Raw genomic sequence first — 21,195 nt, forward strand, 5'->3', positions numbered from 1 at the left:
CGTTTGGTTAAACCGGCCCTGCATACACGCAATTGCTTCGAAAAATACCACACCGTGCAAGTATATGAAAGGAGTCATAAACGTAGCAAAAGTAAGTATCTTTTCCTGGATTTTGACAAAAGAATTCTGTTATATTCAAACAAAGTCCTAGTTTTTATTACGCAAATGTTTTTTCGCATAGAATTAACACCAATGAATAAACGGATAACAGAAGAATTAAACGAAGTGGAACTAGTACAGTGCATAAAAGTACTATTGAAATCAAGCGAAAACATGAAAAGATCGAATTCCGTACCCGGATTACCTATAGAAATCATGTCTATAGAAATCATCTAAAGCACAAAAGATAAAAACAAGAAAAAGGATAGTAACACGGGGAACCAATCATCCTACAAAGAATTAGTACATTAAAATAAAAGATCAAACGCAACGGTGAAAAATTACTAGCGTTGCTGGAGAAGAAAAAGAAGAGCAGAATAACAGAGGAACAAAGAGAGTGAATACGAAATTAGAAAAGCTTTCCACAACTTCATAAGAAACTACTGGAAATGTAGAATGGAAAACATATCCAAATAAAAACCCAAAGAACTTTCACCATCGATTAACTGCGTCTTCCGCCCAAAAAACCACAACATAAGTGATATACTCTGACACAACCAGAACGGATACAAATAGGAATTCATGAAAGCCGACATGTACCGTCACACAATTCGACGAAGACAATAATATAATCATTATCGATAACCATGAGATACTAAACATACTAACATAGAGAAATAACATTTATTGTCTGGATGGTTATAAAGTATAAGGAGAAAGCTTAGGATATTGGCAAAGACGACTGAATTCCAACTGAAACATTCAGCATATACCGAATGGGAAAAACGGTCAGAGTCTACTTGGGGGTACGTGACTGCTGGGCCGCATGGGCACGCTCCGCGTTACATAGACGAAACCTTGAGTATCTCCAAATAAAGGGCCTAAAAAGGCTAATTTGGGAAGTCATAAATTAATCGTCTATACTAAGAGCACGCATTGAAACAGTCCACACACAAAATAGCCACATAAGAATATATCAGCATAACTAAGTTGACTGTTACGTCGCGTAACACTCTACCTAGCCGAGGCCACACACCGAAGGCAATATGGCAACCAGATGTCTTCGGATACTCGCAGCGTATCCTCCATAGTTTCAAGGACCTTCCATAAATTTCACAGATTTCCTAGAAAAGGTCCTTCAAACGAAACAAACATCTGGTTCGGAGGAATTTCTAGAGACTATTGTCTACCACGGCGAAAAAGGGAAAGGTAGTATTTGTCACGTACGCTGCAACTTTCCTCCCACTAACCACTTTCTCTCGAGGGCGGTTAAGACCCTGCGTCTAACCAATTAAAAACGAAGCCTATTCCCTCACTCTCCTAACACAAATCGTCACGAACAAATCCGATGGTCCCGTGCGCTAGACACACCCGATCCTTAGCTTTCCTCCGAGACAGCATCGTCTACCAAGAGTACTGATTTTACATCCTTCGAACGGTCAACATCCTTCCACCCGGTATACACACCCGTAGATCAGTCACTCATCTCGTACATACGCATCAGCGTAACTATCCTCGTTATAAGTTGTGGAATAAACGGTGAAATATAACTTACTACTGTGTCATATTCATTCAACCACCTCTGTTATCCTAACCGAAACAGGGGAACGACTACTTCGCGGCGTCGATTCACCGAATCGTAGCGAGAATTTACGCCTCTCGCTGACGCGTTTTCCTCGCGACCGCGTCTCTCCGCGAACGGTCGTAACATTGACAATCCAGATTTAATTCTATCTGACATTTCCACAAATTAAAATAAGTTAGATCTAACCTTCAAAAATGAACAATAAAAAAAATTATCGAATTTGGTAACATTGATTTAAAAGAACCTACCTAACTATATTTACGCACCTTTCACACATCTACTCCTGCAGCATAATATTTAACAATTGCCTAAATGCCAATTATTTCTCCATTCTGGAAAACAAGAAAGGCAGTAGCATTAAAAAAAGAAGGAAAAGCAACAGTGATTCTGTCAGCTATACCGATGAATTAGACTCTTACTCAACATTTATAAAGTATCCGAATCTATGATAAATAACACTATATACATTGAAAATAACCTAATTCCGGGCACCCAATTTGGCTTCAAATTTAAACATTCAACGATACATGCAATTACAAAATTCATCATATATCTCTTGGGCAAGAGACGAGAGTGATTGCGTCGAAGCGGTGTTCATAGATTTAGAGAGGGCATTCAACACATTCTGGCTGAATTTCTTTCCTTAAGCTCGAAAAAGAGAGCTTCCACACCACGTAATAAAAATAATTTGGAAATCACAAATTAATATAAGCGAATTCAAAACAATTCTATTCGGGCCGTACATTTCCAAAATATCAGATGCAAAAAGCAATTCCGCCTACACGATATCTACGATACAATAGCAACATATCCATTCCTCACAAAAAAGTCGTTTGCTATTTAGATATACATTCGGATTTCAAATCGAACAAACACACGAATCTACTGCAAACAACTAAATAATAAAGTAAAAATATTCTGCTGCAAACTTCTAATAAAGCTGATCCTGATGTACGGTTGCCCGATTTGATTTAAACAGAAAAGCCAAATTGGTTCAAATGTAAGTGTCTGAGATCATACTCAATACATATTTAACCATTATATACCATTTATAGGTTTTAGATATTTTTTGTACAGTAATATCGAATAACAAAACTAGTTACTTCAGCAAACGCTCATACCACATTGAGTACACTCGTTCTCGCATTCTTCTCCTGAAGAAAGGAAAAACAATATTGTAGAAAAGTACCACTTTTGTAGCGACTTAAATTCAATCATTAACTGAAATGTTAAAAATGTAAATCCGACACAAAATATTGTATGGCTACGTCATACCGTCGCGTAACGGTACTTTTGCCAAAACCACATTCCAACTGAAATTCTTTCTTTATTAAGAATATATACGTGTAATATGTATTTTCTCGGGCAATAAATGTTATATATATGTCGGGTTCACATTATGACTAGGGTTAGGGGCGTGAAACGAATCTTCATTTGGATTAGACATTTTTGTTATGCAATATTTACTACTGCAAATAGGATTATTACAGCATTTGACAAGTAACCGTGGTAATTAGATACTCGAGAAGCCAATGACAATGATCCTAGGTTCAATAACGAATCCGCGGTCAGCGGGATAACAAAATGCCCTTTTTTTTCAAAGTCCAAGTTCTACTCAACTTGCTTGTCTACGGTACAAGTATTACTAAACTAACTATTTGTTAAAAAGTAGAATATTCACCGAGCGTAAAGACGCTATGTAACTCGCTGATGTGACCTCACGAGAGAATAACTTTCCGTCGTGATGATGCTGCAGAGGAAATCTATGATGGGGTGTGTCGCAGAACATGAGATCATCGGATTCGCGGAGAGATGCCTTCGTCCGGAAAGTGAGGGAAAGTGACGTTGAGAGAAAGTTGCTAGCAGGAAACGTCGTTCGTGAGAAACATAGATTTCCCCTATCTTTTCGTAGTTGGGACAAAGACTGTTTGTCTGTTTGAAGGACCTTAGTTAACTAAATCTTGAGATTTATAACGGGTCCTCAGGCTAGCTGAACATGTACTGTGGAGATGAAGAGGGTCTGCATGTCGTGATCCACGAACAGCAACTGTTGGAATGTTTACTGTCGAGTGCCACTACAACTATTTTTTTTTTTTTGTTGAGGTTATTTGATGTATAAACAGAGAAAGTCGTGGATAAATTGTAAGGTAGATAATATATTTTCATACAGAAGTGTAATTATAAGTAAGAATACAATTTGAACTGGTCCAAATCCGCACGCTAGCAGTGTTACCCTATAACTGAAAACCCCGAAGCCAACGTCGCCTGTCTACTGTTTAAGGTCTGCCTAATTTATCGCGATGTAAATTGTAGCGCAAATAGCGATAAAAATAATGAAGCAATAACATTCGCAGATGACCTACTAATATGCGCGAGAGACAATAAAGCTTTAAAATCCAAAAGCCATCTACAACAAATATTGGACATAATGTATGGCTATTTATGGACAGTAGAAATTAATATAAACAAGTAAAAGAATTTTATTCTAGCTGTACATCTCCGAAATATCAGGGACAAACTACGATGTACGCAGCTATGTCAAGAAATTTCGTTTATACGACAGCAACAATAACAACCAACCATTGTTTCCTGCAATGGAAACACGAATTGAAGCCTAAATTGAAAAACACGATTTCAAACTACTTGCCCAGGCTGTTGTTTTAGAATCATCTCGTTATCAGTCCAACAATTGCAGAACAATCACTGAGTAGACGTAAATGAAATTGATAAATAACGAATTCTTTGCAATAATAATACTTAATGAACAAAATGGAGACATTTTGCAAATGGGTCCAGTCAATGGACTACTCTTAAAAGATGCAAAAGGTTTCATCTCGATAGCTCGATCCAATCCAGAATAACTGATGAATTTGTATACATAAAAATTGGCTTTTTGTAAAAAAAAAAAAATAGTTTACAAAAAAGAAATGGAAAAATATTTTATATCTGAACCAACGGAAAATTATGTCTTACAAGGAGCAAAAAGTGTCATTCCGATTGATCAAGCCGTTTCCGAAAAATCGGTAAACATAACAAAAAGATAAATATACATGTCGAATTGAGACATTTTCCACCTTTTCCAATGTCGATGTCATGAAATGTAAACCTTTTTTCGCATTTCTAGCAACAACTTCTAAGTCAGTACTGTGTACTAAAATAGCACCTAATATATTTGATAATATAATTGATTAGTTTCAATTCCATTCTTTTTAAACAAAAAATGCTATTGGTTATTTCCAATTACTGAGTAAATCGCTTGTCATGAAAAACTGCGCACTACTTGTTTTCCTGCAAAATTCGAAATCCTCAAAACCTTCAATAATTTGTTCATTTCAGTGGAAACTAAAATATCTCTTTATTGACATTTTTTCGTATAGAAGAACACAGTTCCCGTCAAAATCATTTTTTCGCTACTTTAATTCTTAATGAATCAAACAAATTTCGACATGTACCTAACCAAGTATTAATTACACCGAATCAATGAATGATTATGCCAGGACTTGAAATATTAAACTTGCGAGTATCACGAATTTCTACTCAGAGAAGGTGAAACGTAATATGGCGTTAGAAAAACACTATTCGTCTGCCAGGAAGAGATAACTGCATCGGTATAAACATTAAACTGAAACCACAGATTCTACACGCGTTTGCCTTTTTCAGGCATACATCACTAATGTTACCTGAAGATAAATTCTCGCCTACGCTTTCTAATGCTTTACGCTTCACTCACTCTCTCGTTGTCATTACTTGAATACAAACACAGAATAGTATTCTTCCCTAATCTTCCAGAAGAACAAAAATGATTTTTAATAGCGATACGTTACAATTTATAATCGTACGTCTATTACAACCTGTTGTTTTTATTTTAAAACAAACAGAAATACATACCTTATCCAAACATCAACGATATTTTATCAACAAGTGACGGTTATTATATCAACTGAAATTTTGTGGTATATTTACTTAACACGCAAAATAACAAGTCATCTGGTGGCACCAATTGATATCTACTTTTATTTTATGCATTTCATAGTAAAAGATCATTCGCATTTATATATTAACCCAAATATAATATAATCTTAAACCTAAATTTACTAATTGTGGATATTTATTGACAGATGGTAATTTAAAAATTCATATCCATACTCCTTCCTATTTTGCACATTTTTTTGTTTTGAGAGGAGAGGAGAATGCAGTTACGCATAACTAGGTACGTTAGCGCGCGCCTGGATTATGCGGGACTTGGCAAGATGATAGCACCTCTACCCACCAAAAAACCCCTCCTCTGTCTCTCTCCTCTGTCGGTACAAGAACCAACCCTGGAACCACCTCTCGGCATTACTTCAGGGTTGGTCTTCTTACTGAGTGTACCTCTCATCTTATTATGATCTTCTTCTAGTTAATCCTCTCCTTCTTCTCTCCATGTTCCTCTCCTTATCTTGTCTATCTGATTGAGCTATCATTTTCTTTCGGCAAAGCCCTTGGAATCTAGCCCAGTTCTCCTCGCTATTGACGACCACGTCGATTACGTTATTGGTTGCCAGTATTTCGCCTACGTAATTATCCAACAATGTACTTCCATTGTCCCATCTGGGGCAATTGAACAACGCATGCTCTGCATCTTCACCTTCGACATCACAATCCCAGCATCTTGGGTGTGTCTCTTTCCTAATCGTTCTCTATTAAAAATGCAGGCGTCGTCAATCAGCTTTCTGGTCCAATTATCTTCTCTGCAATAGAGCTACTCTTCCCTTCATCTTTTATTCGATCACTATCGACATCTTCGGAATGTTATTGTTTTTCCGTATTGCTAGGGCTTTGACACATATCGGTGTGGCATAAAGCACCACCGACTCCCGCACTCCGTAATAGTTTCCTAACTGAGTCGGTGGGCCCATTGACGTTCGGCAACGATGTCCTTGTCACAGACGAAATTCGAGCAACTGTATATAACAAACCGAAATTCCGAACGCTTTATCGCGTGTGACCGTCCGGTCAGCACCCGTTCTCAGCCGCCTGAGTGGCATTCGATCACTTCAGCCGTTCTCCGAATTTTACACTAAGTATAAACAAAACCTTCTCCCACTCCAACGATTGGAAGAATATAAATGCTCCCTTCAAAATCATTCAGTCAGTCTAATAAAAAAATTCTTAACTAATCCAAGTATCGAAAGTGTATCATCGCGAACCGAAAAAATTGTATAAATTGAGTAAAAAATAAAAAGAACTTAATCTCCTTTTCGGAAATTAACAAGTTCCTTATTTTTACCTTAATTTTACACGACATTTTTGGCGATCCGTGCCAGGATCTATTCACTTCAGTGCAAACGAAATTACGATTTCGGCGTACGCGCATCATTGAAGATCGAAGGATCAACGGACCCAGTGCGAATCTTTGCTACTACGAAGGCCTGCAGCAACTTTCAACGTTCCACTACGATGAAACTAGACGAGAGGACTACGGTCAGCGCAGAGCAACCCTACGAATAAGATTCGGAATCTAGAACCAACCAGAGAGGAAACATCCCTGAGACTCCTCAACGGTCATAGCTACTACGGTAAGCTGAAAATCTGGATTCATTTTCACGATACCGTGTGAGAAAACCCAGTTTCTCAAGCGCTTCGAGTCCAAATAGCAACAGTAGTTCAGACTCAATAAGCTCAATTAGAATCATGCCCACATCACGAAAAGACAAAGTCGAAACTATTGAAACCGTTTCTACAAACGGAGGTACGGACAATTCGATTCGTGCCATACTCGACGTGATACAAAAACAAATTGAAATTCTTGCGCAACGTGTAGAAGAGACACAACGGACGGCCGACAGTGAAAATAAGAAGCGTGCAGCGGAAATAGAACTATTAGGCAAAAATATCTCTAAAATAAAAATAGGACGCGACGCTACTACAGAACTAGGCTCCCTTATTACTATGGACGAATCTGTTGCCGCGAGAGATAGAACTTCCCCACCATGCGTTCCAATTCGAACAGAAGAAGGCAACCATCCCTCTTACGAAGACCGTCCACCGCAATTCGCCTCTCCGAGCTTACGGACCAAAGACGCGATAGTATGTATTCCGCAATTAAACGGTGAAGACAATATCGGAGTCGAAGAATTCATACGCGAAGTACGCGAATTACGAGCCATGTGTAGCGAACCCACGCTATTATTAAAAACGATCAAAATCGGGAAAATCGCGGGTAAAGCCGCAATGGCCATCTGCAATATACCGATATACGAATACGGACACCTGTACGATGCCCTAAGACGAAACGTAGCCACCCAAGACTCTGTTAGAGAACATCAAGACCAGCTACGCGAAACGAGACAGCGTCACGACGAAAGTGTGCAAAGTTATATCATCAGGTTCCGCAGAGCACTCAATAAGTTACAATACAGTATAACGAACGAATACCGTGACGAAATTACTAGACGAGCTATGAACGACAGGATTTTAAAAGACTCCGTGATCGATTTTATCCGAGGCCTGAAAGGCGAAATAGGACAATTACTACTCGCCAATCCACCATACAATATCCTTGAAGCCGAAAAGAAAGCCACCGACATCGAGCGATTCTTCGGGGAAGATCGAAATCGACGACCAAAACCAATAGAACGATTACGACTCCCTGAGCAGCAACGACTAACAACCAATAATCCTAATCCGATCACTAAAAAACCAACTCCAACACCCAATCCAATGCCAAGAAGCTTCCGACAAACCGAACAAATACCACTTGCCCAAAGGACACAATTAAAATGCTTCAAATGCAACCAGATCGGACATGTCTCCAGTCAATGTAAAAATTTTCGAACACCCAGCCAATTTCCGAGACCACCAGCAGTCCACAATCTCGAGACACACAAGGAAGAAATAGAGAAACCAACAGACCAGACCTACGAATTAACGCCACAACGGGAAGACTACCCACAGTACTTTTACGATCCGACGGACAGCGACATAAATTCCTCATTGACAGCGGAGCAGGAATTAATATACTCAAGCGAAGATGCGTATTACGACCAAGAATAACAAAAGAACGGAAATTCTCGATGGGACACTCTAAATTTGAAACCAACGAACACGCTTTGATAAAACTATTTGGCAAAACTCTAGAATTTTTTGTGGTAGAAGACAACTTTCCAATTATAGAAGACGGCATATTCGGTTTGCCAGCCCTATCTAAATTCAAATTTGAACTCTCGAATCATTATTGCAACAGGAAAACGACGTACCTCCAAAACAAGCAGTGTCAAAAACAGTCTACCTGGAAGGAAAACCGACAACGATATGCTTTATCAATTGTGGTGAGTGCCCAGCCAAAATGACTAATTTTATCGAAAATTCAAATACGTACGATCAAGTCTCCACGTTTAAAGATATAGTTAGACTTTCGCATATAGAGAAAACCCTCCGTGAACCAATCGAAAAGATATTGCTGTTCTACCTCGACGTATTCAATCTAGAGACCGACTTATTACCATGCACTAACCTTGCTAAACACACAATAACGTTAAAAGAAAATAAAATCATTAACACAAAATCTTACCGACCGCCTGAATGCCATAAAGAAGAAATCAAACGACAAATGGACGAAATGCTACAAAAGAACATTATAGAACCATCTGATTCTCCTTACAATTTACCAGTCTGGGTAGTACCAAAAAAGGCAGACGCCTCAGGGAAACAGAAATGGCGAATTGCAATAGACTTCAGAAAAATAAACGAACTAACTGACCAGGACGCATATCCATTACCTGACATAGACGACATACTATCCCAACTAGGCAACGCAAAATTCTTCTCAGCCCTCGATTTATCCTCCGGATTCCACCAAATCCCAATGGACATAGACTCTAAAAAGTACGCAGCATTCTCCACACCACAAGGACACTATCATTACAATAGGATGCCATTCGGTTTAAAGAATACACCTGCAACATTTCAACGCATGATGGATACCGCGCTAAGAGGACTCATAAATAAACATTGCTTCGTATATTTAAACGACATTATAATATTCGGACAGTCGATTGAAGAGCACAATAGCAACCTCGCGATAGTATTGCAACGCCTACGCGAACTCGGACTCAAAATACAGCCGGACAAATGCGAATTTCTCAAACCAGAATTAGAATATCTTGGACATATAGTAACCGCCGAAGGTGTAAAGCCAAATCCCAAAAAATTAGAAGCCGTTAGCAATTTCAAACAGCCACGTAATCCCACAGACATCAAATCGTTCTTAGGACTAGCAGGTTATTACCGTAAGTTCATAAGAAACTTTTCTAAGATCGCGAAACCATTGACCGAACTTACAAGAAAGGAGACATCATTTCATTGGACAGATAAAACCCAGGAAGCATTCCAGACATTAAAAGACAAACTCTGTTCATCACCCGTACTAAAATTCCCAGACTTTGCGAAACCATTCACATTAACGACTGACGCCAGTAACGAAGGTATAGGTGCAATCTTATCACAGGACGGACATACATGTTGTTATATCTCGCGAACTCTAAACCCACCGGAACGAAATTATTCCACTACAGAAAAAGAACTTTTAGTAATAGTATGGGCCGTGAAACGCCTCCGACAATATCTGTTAGGACAGAAATTCCTCATCCGAACCGATCACCAAGCACTAAAATGGTTACAGAATTGCAAAGACCCCTCATCACGCTTGACGAGATGGCGACTAAAACTAGAAGAATACGAATACGACATAGAATACACGAAAGGAAAAGATAATACTGCAGCCGACGCACTATCTAGAATACATGTTCTGACCAGACGACTCGAAAATTTGAACATAGAACTCGATAAAAAATATCACGATTGGGAAAAATCTACCGACGCGTTACCCAAAATTCTCAAAATGACTCCGAACCGTAAATCTTTCTATCAATTATCCAAAACAGAGCTAGGAAATTACGACAGAATCGAATGGTTAACTAAATTAAACGAAATTATTCATATAAACGAAAAGATAGGTATAGGCGACGACAGTTTCACAGAGACCGAAAAGAACGCGATCAAACAAATTTTATTATTCCTGAACGACACTGTAAAAGAATTAAATTTTGCATGGGAACCAATTCAAACATATAGCGACGAAGAAATAGACGAATTATTGAAAGAAAATCACGATTTAGTAGGACACCCCGATATACAAAAGACATACGACCGCATTCGTGAACGGCACAGAGTACCAGATTTGATGAAACGCATACAACAACATATAGAATCATGCGACACCTGCCAAACATCTAAAACTACACGTATCAGACCGCGCGAAGAACCTTGTATCACCGACACACCCCTCGAACCAAACGATAAAATTGCTATGGACTTATTAGGCCCACTGAAAAAGACGAAAAAAGGCAATCAGTACATTCTATCCATACATGACGAATTGACAAAATACTTAATACTCGTACCACTAAAAACTCAGCAAACGGAAACAATTTGGAACGCACTCTTGAATCATTACATTTACATCTTTTCCGCTCCAAAAAAGATATTAACTGACCGCGGACAGAATTTTATATCTAGTTTAATGCAACAGTACGAAGACGCGTTCAAAATCAAACATATCAAAACGACATCCTTCCACCCACAAAATAACGGATCGTTAGAACGGACACACGCAGTAATAACAGACATGTTAAAATCGATGCAGCGAAATTCGGATGAAGAATGGGACGATCAACTTAACTTTGTATGCCTTGCATATAACACAATGATACACGACTCTACTGGTTACACGCCATTCGAACTCACATTCGGACACCAAGCCAATCTTCCCTCCACAATATCCAAGAATCCCCAACGCACATACGCAGACGAAGTCACGTTCCGCAAAAAGGAATGGGACTCTAGACTCCGACACGCTCGCGAAACATTGATCAAAAGTAAACAGCGATATCAGCGCGATCAAAAACGTAAAATTATAAAACCTCAATCAGTTTTCAAAGAAGGAGACTCCGTTTTAATACATAACGATCATAAAAGGCATAAACTTGATGTGGAATGGTTAGGACCGTACACGATTGATAAGGTATGTACTCCATACTATCTGATTCAAGACAAAAAGATACACGGTAATCGTTTAAAACCTTACTTTCCAGGTCGACGCTCCTCTTTGCCGGAATAGTATCCGCGCAAATAAATATTACACCATTAGAAGGAAACTCTGTATTCGTAGAAAACATAGGAAAAGGATATTTATACAGCGACACTGCCAATGTAATAGTAGGATTAGACACTAGCGACATATACGAACAGATAAGCGCAATAGAATCATATAAATTAACAATAGACTCACGTGCAATCAGCAAACAATACGTCGAAGAGTTAGGCGGATTACAAAATCGCATCAATAACCTAAAACAACTCGCAAAACACTTGAAAGCGTTAACACATACCCGGAGCACACGAGGTCTGCTTAACATCATAGGTTCCGTATCGAAAAGTCTGTTCGGGACTCTCGACGATGATGATCTTACGCTCATAAACAAAAATATGGACAAACTATTCGATGATAATAATAAAATCAAGACCATAATAGCTAATTAAACAGCACTTATTAGAAAAATTGTAAACTCAGAAAACCTAAACCACTTAGAGAGATCATATAGTGATATATTAAAATTACAACAGCAGGCAAATATCGATAGATCTATGCTTAAGATAATCATGAAAGTCGGCACCGCGATGCAAACTTTACACTTCCAATTAGATGAAATAGTTAACGTCATGATATTAGGCAAACAAGGAATAATTAGTCCACAAATACTTGACCCCAATGAATTCATAGAAAATTACGCCAAGGCAATAGGTAGCCAGATGTACAACACCGCGATTTCTGCCAAAACCGAACATTTTCAATTCATACTCGACATCGGTGATCTTAAAATCTTCACAATAGATGACAAAATATTTTTCAAAATCATAGTACCTTTAGTCTCTAACACAGAATGGAACATATTACAAGTATATCCTATGCCGAGTAAAAGAAATGGAGTATTTTTGGCTCCAGTAGTCGAACATCAGATGTATTTAACTTCAGGTCTTTCATTTATAAACGCTGATATCGAGTATTTCAACAAACTTTGTAAGAATCGAGCCGGAACCACTATATGCAAACAAACACTACCAATCCATGAGAGAAATTCAAGAACCGATTGTCGCAGCGAAATAATAAATTTCAAACCACACATTGAACATTGTCAAATAACTGTACTTAAGATTGAAGACATTAGCTTTATACCGCTCAAAACTAGCAACTGTTACATTGCGATACCAGCAAATCCGATAGAAATAGACACAATTTGCCAAACGAAACATACCTTACAAAAACTTGACAAGCCTTCCATCATAAGAGCTAACACTTCTTGCGATTTATTGTACAAAGACGAACACATGCGTATAGGCGAAACAAAAAACGAAGTCATATACGAAATCAAAACAAAAACCCTAGCGCTCAAAACAAACGATAGTTTCACTCATCTATTAGATAAACTCCAGCGAGCACCGAAAATAATAGATAATTTACAAGGCTATAAAACAACGATCGATAAAATAGGCGACGAGATAGAAACTCTTAATTTCGAACACAGAATTAAAAATATACAGTATTGGGGACTAACCACGCTCCAGATATTAGGGTACATAGCATTAGGCATACTAGGTATATATGGATTAAACAAAATAGGGGTATTCAAATGCATCAGGAAATGTATACCGAACAAATAATGTATCAATTTATTTTGCTGCCGAAATGAAACTGTAATCAACAGCCACAATGCGACAGCCCCACCAGTACCACTCACCCTGGGCTCAACACCCAACATCTATATTCCAACCAACACATACCACTCAGATGAAGAGGAGGAATCAGCTGTAATTTTCAAGCCACGTCAAGTCCGATTCCACAAAAGTCTTCTGAAGAAAACTTGAGGGATCAAGTTCAATCTAAGAAGGGGGGAATGTCACAGACGAAATTCGAGCAACTGTATATAACAAACCGAAATTCCGAACGCTTTATCGCGTGTGACCGTCCGGTCAGCACCCGTTCTCAGCCGCCTGAGTGGCATTCGATCACTTCAGCCGTTCTCCGAATTTTACACTAAGTATAAACAAAACCTTCTCCCACTCCAACGATTGGAAGAATATAAATGCTCCCTTCAAAATCATTCAGTCAGTCTAATAAAAAAATTCTTAACTAATCCAAGTATCGAAAGTGTATCATCGCGAACCGAAAAAATTGTATAAATTGAGTAAAAAATAAAAAGAACAATCTCCTTTTCGGAAATTAACAAGTTCCTTATTTTTACCTTAATTTTACACGACATCCTAATCGCTCCTATTAGGGTATCAACCATGACACACACCTTTCCTAGATGTAATGAGAATTTTCTATTATTGTCCTATTGCACCCCAAGATACCTAACCTTCTATTTAGTCATCAACAGGTACTTGCCCATATTGACGTCATTGACCTTGTGATACGATTTCCGGTAAGTAGAATCACCTCCGTCTTGTCTTGAGCTAATTTCAATCCAGTTTCGGTACACCACCGATTCTTCTGCTACTTCAATATCGGGCCTACCACCAATCGTGGGACTCCTCTGAATTTTCCTACTAGGCTTAAAGGGATCACCTTCCTCGTCTCCCCTAGTCTTCGGTGCAACCGATATGGTGACGTTGTCACTTATTCTGATGTCCGACACTATCCTTGGGTTTTCAATACTAACCGCCAACCTCTTGCTATTCGCCTTTGCGCCAGTCGCTGTTACTGTACAAGGGGGTGCCTGGGGTTCCACCTCCTAGCCAAAACCGTTCGAATGTATCCAATCATAACCGAAAGAACTCGCCAAGTCGTCAACAAAAAGCCAGTATAATAGAAATAAAAAATATATAACGAATAAATAAATAAATAAGTATCTAAGAGCAAAACATAGTTATATCCTCATAATTAAATATTATCTTAGAAATTTCTACACAGCTACAATAAACTAAATCTATCAAGCTAAATTTATATAACGCTAAAATAAACTAAATATATCAAGCTAACGCCTGCGCTTCAATAAGAGGCCTGATGATACATACGCAGATCACCGCATGTATAAATAGATAATATAGTAATAAATAAATAAACAACCAGCTAACTAAATAAATAAATAAATGAATAATAACTAAATAACTAAATAATAAATAAACCAACATAACTAATAATAAATATTAATAATAAATAAGTAAATAAATAAATAATATCAAAACAAATAATACATAAATAATCAACCAATAGTTAAATAAATAAATAAATAAATAAACGAGTAAAGTAAATAAATAATATAAATAAGAAACGCATATACCTGCATTCCCCAACCCACACGACGCCGCGTAACTCAAATAAAGCCTCCACGTACGCAGCACCCGTCATACTTATTTATTCTTATTTATTCACCAAGGAAGTTTGACTCGAGTGGCGAAATAAATAAAATAAATAAAATAAACGATATATAACTAGAACTCTGGTCGACCCGACTTTATTTCTTCGTAATAGGAACTTAAGTCGAGCCGGCCGTACATACCCTAGTGTGCTGCCCGTAAGGTGGCGACGCCACACATCGACGCGACAAACCACCTCGCCTGCGCATCGTTCGGCACCACGCGTACGTCCTGCCACTACCATTACAATAATGGCGTCAAATCTATCCACGTGCGCGTCTCGATATTAAAGAAAATCGCGTATTTCTTGTATCTCACGTTGTCGCGCAATGCGAGTGCTACATCACATCCAGTAATACTCAATAACAATTCTTACCCGCTAGTATAAACTCTACGGCGAATACAATCCTCTCCACGCCACGCAGGTGCTCGCCGAGCCCCTGTTTGCCAGCAGGAGCCCGAGACCCGCTGCCCAATCGGTAAGCGTCCGTCCCCGAGAGTTGGTCCTGGGATTTTCCCATTGCATAGAGTGGGCATTGAAGTCCCAGAGGACGAGTACCTTGCGGGGGAGGCATCTCCCGACGCACTCGCCGACCCGTTCCAGGAAGCCCCTGTACGCAGCCAGGTCGATGTTGGGGGAGTCGTATACCGCTACCACCATTACTCCACTCCCGTATGGTCTGGAAGAGCAGATCTTGCGCCCTTCTCGACCTACAGAGATTGCATTGGAGGAGGCGCTTGAACTACTCGGTCACCTCTATGGCCTCCTCCCGACCATCTGCCGCTGCTGCTTTGGCGGTTCTCCCTGGTGTCCTTTCCGCAGCTGCTGGCTCGCGGATTGATCTCCTCCTCTTGACTTTCGGGGGGGGGGGGGACATTCCGCACCGCCCATCCTGTGATTGGCGGGCGTCCCGAGCGACTCGCACAGGGAGCACTTGGGAGCAGAGGCGGGACAGCCTCTGGCGCGGTGTCCGCTTCCGCCGCACCTGTAACACAGGTGCCCTCGATCCTTGCTGGACACGCATGTTGCGCGTACGTGCCCCACCTCCAGCACCTGAAGCACTGCAGGGGCCGCTTCGGGATGGCTCGAATCCTCGCGGTTGACCAGCCCAGGGCTATTTTCCCTGCCTGGGATACTTTCCGGGCTCCTGCCACCGGGCACTTGATCCAGGCAGACCCTAGGCCACCTCTGCCGCCGTTCTCGCCGACCTGAACCTCCGCGCAGCCGCATCCTGCCGCCGAGGCCAGTGCTTTCCGCAGCTCCTCCTTCTTGACCGAGATGTCTATCCCGGTATCTCGAAGCTCCGCCATCCAGGTAGGCGTGGCGACTCTCACCGCAGTTGCGTCTAGCGCCTCGGCCAGACGCGTCGCCAGCAGCGTCGCCAGCAGCGTCGCCTTTTCCCTGTTCCTGTCTCCAGGGAATCTGATGATGATGGCGCCCGTCATCGCCTTCTTCATCCCCACCTGCTCCACGCCGAGCTCCGAGAGCGGGACCTCCGGCTGCCTCGAGGACGTCGGCGTACGACATCCATGCTCCCTCGTTCAGCGTCAGAGTCACCGCGGATGTTCGCGGTGCGCGAGGGAGCGTGACCGCCTTGGGTGCCTGCGACGGTCCTCTGCTTGTTGCGGCGGCGCTCGCTTTCGCCGCGCCTGTCGTCCTGGGCTGGGATTGCTGCTGGCGTATCCTCGTCGGCGGTGCCACGTTCGCCCCTTTCCTCGCTGTCTCTCCTCCAACGGCGACGGCTGTCTTCCTCTGATTTTTGTTCTTCCGTCTCTTCTTCCTCGCCTCTACCACTCTCCACTCCCCACCCTCCTGCTCCCTCGGGAGTGTAACGTCAATTCACATCAGAGACCAGGCCACACACCACGGATAGGATGGCACCCAGATGTCTGCATATCCTCCCTCAATAGTCTTAGAGTAATGTTGTCTCATCGAAATTTGTTACTTTTCATCCAAACTCTAAGGTAAATATATTAAATTAATATACACAATGTATCCGGTTGATCTCAGACCACACATATATTTCGAAATTTATTTTTTATTTATGCCAAATTTAAATATATATTATTCGTTTTATATGATTAACAAACCATTCCTTATTCAAGTCAACTATATAATATTTTCTCTATTGTTGTGCATCTTAACTCTTATCATTCTAGTTGAAATTATAAATATTCGATTCAATTGCATTTTGTTCATAATCGAAGTGCCCCAGGATCAATGGATATTCGACGTGGAGACCGAATACTAGTTTTCTTGCCATTATTTCACGGTTATGCGTTCGGAATGATGAATACGGCAATAAGTTGCGGTGCAGCTGTGTACATAATGGGAAATTTCGAGTTAGAAACGTTACTCAGTTCCGTAGAAAAATACAGAATTACGCATATACCATTGGTCCCTCCAGTTTTAGTTGGTCTTGCGAAGCATCCAATGGTGCCAAATTACGATTTCAGCAGCGTGAGAGAGATCGTTTCCGGTGCGGCACCGCTTCCGCCGGATGTAAGTTTTTCGTCCAAACTACCCAACGTAATACGTTATAACGTTATTCTATAAAACGTAATACGTTATAACGTTATACCATATAACGTAATACGTTATAACGTCATACCATAAAACATAATACGTTATTACGTTATTCTATCTAACGTAATACGTCATAAAGTTATGCTATATAACGTAATACGTTATTACGTTATACTATATAACGTAATACGTTATAGCTTTATACTATAAAACGTAATACGTTATAAAGTTATACTATATAACGTAATACGTTATAATGCTACACTACCTAACGTAATTCGTTATAACGTTATACTATATAACGGAATACGTTATAACGTTATACTATATAACGTAATACGTCATTACGTTATTCTATATACCGTAATACGTTATAACGTTATACTACCTAACGTAACACGTTATAACGTTATACTATATAACGGAATACGTTATCACGTTATACTATATAACGTAATACGTTATAACGTTATACCATATATCGTAATACGTTATAACGTTATTCTGTGGAACGTCATACGTTATAACGTTACACTATATAATGTAATCCGGTATTCTCTTAGACGTAATGAGTTATAAAGTTATACCATATGTCGTAATACGTTATAACGTTATTCTGTGGAACGTCATACGATATAACGTTACACTATATAATGTAATACGGTATAACGTTATACTATATAACGTTAAACCGTTATAACGTTATTCTATAACACGTAATACGTTACAACGTTATACCATATAACGCAATACGTTACAACGTTATACCATATAAATTAATACGTCATAACGTTATACTATATAACGTAATACGTTATAACGTTATACCATATAATGTAATACGTTATAACGTTATTCTATAAAATACAATACGTTATAACGTTATACCATATGACGTAATACGTTATAACGTTATTCTAAGTAACGTCATACGTTATAAAGTTATACTATATAAAGTAATACATTATAACGTTATGCTATATAACGTAGTACGGTATAACGTTATACTGTATAACGTAATACGTTACAACTTTACACTATAAAACGTAATATGTTATAACGTTATTCCATATAACGTTATACTATATAATGTAATACGTTATACCTTTAAACTTTAAAACGTAATACGTTATAACGTTATACCATATAACGTAATACGTTATAACGTTATAGTATATAACGTAATGGGTTATAACTTTACACTATAAAACGTAATATGTTATAACGTTATACCATATAACGTTATACAATATAACGTAATACGTTATAACGTTATGCCATATAACGTAGTACGTTATAGCGTTATTCTATGTAACGTCATACGTTATAACGTCACGCTATATAATGTAATACGCTAGTACGTTATACTATATAACGTAATACGTTATAACGTTATACTATGTAACGCCATACGTTATAACGTTACACTATATAATGTAATACGTTATAACGTTATATCATATAACGTAATACGTTATAACTTTATACTATAAAACGTAATACGTTATAAAGTTTTACTATATAACGTAATACGTTATAACTTTATACTATAAAACGTAATACGTCATAAAGTTAAAGCATATAACGTTGTAGTATATTACGTAATACGTTATAACGTTATACTATACAATGTAAAACGTTAGAACGTTATTCTATGTAACGTCATCCGTTATAACGTTACACTATATAACGTAATACGGTATAACGTTATACCATATAACGTAATATGTTATAACGTTATACTATAAAACGCAATACGTTATAACGTTATACCATATAACGTAATACGTTATAACGTTATTCTATGTAACGTCATCCGTTATAACGTTACACTATATAACGTAATACGGTATAACGTTATACCATATAACGTAATACGTTATAACGTTATACTATATAACTTAATACGTTATAACGTTATACCATGTAACGTAATACCTTATAACGTTATTCTATGTAACGTCATCCGTTATAACGTTACACTATATAACGTAATACGGTATAACGTTATACCATATAACGTAATACGTTATAACTTTATACTATAAAACGTAATACGTTATAAAGTTTTACTATATAACGTAATACGTTATAACTTTATACTATAAAACGTAATACGTCATAAAGTTAAAGCATATAACGTTATAGTATATTACGTAATACGTTATAACGTTATACTATACAATGTAAAACGTTAGAACGTTATTCTATGTAACGTCATCCGTTATAACGTTACACTATATAACGTAATACGGTATAACGTTTTACTATATAACGTAATACGTTATAACGTTATACCATGTAACGTAATACGTTATAACGTTATTCTATGTAACGTCATACGTTATAACGTTACAGTATATAACGTAATACGGTATAATGTTATACCATATAACGTAATACGTTATAACGTTATACCATATAACGTAATACGTTATTACGTTATTCTATATATCGTAATACGTCGTAACGTTATTCTGCTGAACGTCATGTGTTATAACGTTACTCTATATAATGTAAATCGTTATAACGTTATACTATATAACGTAATACGTTATTACGTTATTCTATCTAACGTAATACGTTATAAAATTATACTTGTCGGAGATAAGATGACACCGGTGCCTTCCCTCTGAAACCTCGGGAAAATCCATAGAAACATTGTAATTAAAATCTACAGTTGTAACTAAACGATTTGCCGTCATTCTAACCAATTGTATTTGTTTAAGTCTTGTGACAATGAGCTTGGGCTCAATTCGACAATTAGTCGGCGAACGTGGCCGCGGTCAACGGGACGAACTCTCCATTTAACAAAGGCATTGAGTAATCCTATAGCTCTCCTTAAAAGAAAGATTCGTAGCGGCACTTGGCAGTAAACATTCCAACGGTTTCTGTCCCGTAGCTTGCCACACGCAGATCCTATTCTCCGGGCAGGATGTTTACCAGATGTCGACGCGTCTCCACAGTACGTGATCGGCTAGCCCGAGGACCGTCATAAACACTAATATCTAGTTACCTAAAATTCTTCAACAGATACACAGTCTTTGTCCCAGTTACGGGAAGACAGGAGAGACCTATTTTTCCACGAACGACGTCTCCCACTAGCAACCCTCCCTCAAGGGCAGCTAGCATCCTTTTCTAACTACCGATATGGAGATTGGCCAATTAGCAGCAATGTCAATTTCTCTTACATTCCGAACGTAGGATGTCCCCGACGAATCCGATGATCTCGTGTCCTTAGACACACCCCGTCTTTGTTTTCCTATGGGGTATCACCGGGGCGGGAAGTCATTCTCTCTTGCGGTCTCATCGACAAAAAGGATTAACTCCTTACGGTCAGCGAATATTAACGCAGAATCCGACTTAGATTTTTGCGAGTGCGTACGACTACCGTCCCGTTGTCCGCGGATTCGTTATTGAACCTAGGATCATTGTCATTAGTCTCTCGAGTATCTAATTACCACGGTTACATGTCCGGTTCTATGGTAATCACATTTGCACCAGTCAATGTCTTCTCTATTGCATA

At 38.9% G+C, this 21,195-nt stretch overlaps 2 protein-coding genes across 3 annotated transcripts; one reads left to right on the forward strand and one right to left on the reverse strand.

Moving 5' to 3' along the window:
• Window positions 1–14,042: 14,042 nt before the first annotated feature.
• LOC126876283 (uncharacterized) lies at window positions 14,043–15,647 on the reverse strand. 2 transcript variants are annotated; one of them, XM_050639133.1, is made up of 2 exons: window positions 15,067–15,119; window positions 14,043–14,517 (listed from the first exon to the last, which is right to left on the reverse strand). In XM_050639133.1, exons 1-2 carry the CDS (start codon window positions 15,070–15,072, stop codon window positions 14,146–14,148), a joined length of 378 nt encoding a protein of 125 aa, XP_050495090.1. In that variant the 5' UTR covers window positions 15,073–15,119; the 3' UTR covers window positions 14,043–14,145. The 2 variants fall into 2 exon arrangements, 1 of the variants encoding a protein (XP_050495090.1); XR_007694047.1 differs by lacking the exon at window positions 15,067–15,119 and adding an exon at window positions 15,519–15,647 and having other exon boundaries at window positions 14,459–14,517.
• Window positions 15,648–17,049: 1,402 nt separating this feature from the next.
• Window positions 17,050–17,722, forward strand: LOC126876280 (uncharacterized). Its single transcript, XM_050639130.1, has 2 exons — window positions 17,050–17,107; window positions 17,351–17,722. The coding sequence occupies exons 1-2, from the start codon at window positions 17,064–17,066 to the stop codon at window positions 17,697–17,699; spliced, it is 393 nt and encodes a 130-aa protein (XP_050495087.1). The 5' UTR covers window positions 17,050–17,063; the 3' UTR covers window positions 17,700–17,722.
• Window positions 17,723–21,195: the final 3,473 nt, after the last annotated feature.

This window comes from Bombus huntii, unplaced genomic scaffold, assembly GCF_024542735.1.
Source record: "Bombus huntii isolate Logan2020A unplaced genomic scaffold, iyBomHunt1.1 ctg00000068.1, whole genome shotgun sequence".
Taxonomy (NCBI): domain Eukaryota; kingdom Metazoa; phylum Arthropoda; class Insecta; order Hymenoptera; family Apidae; genus Bombus; species Bombus huntii.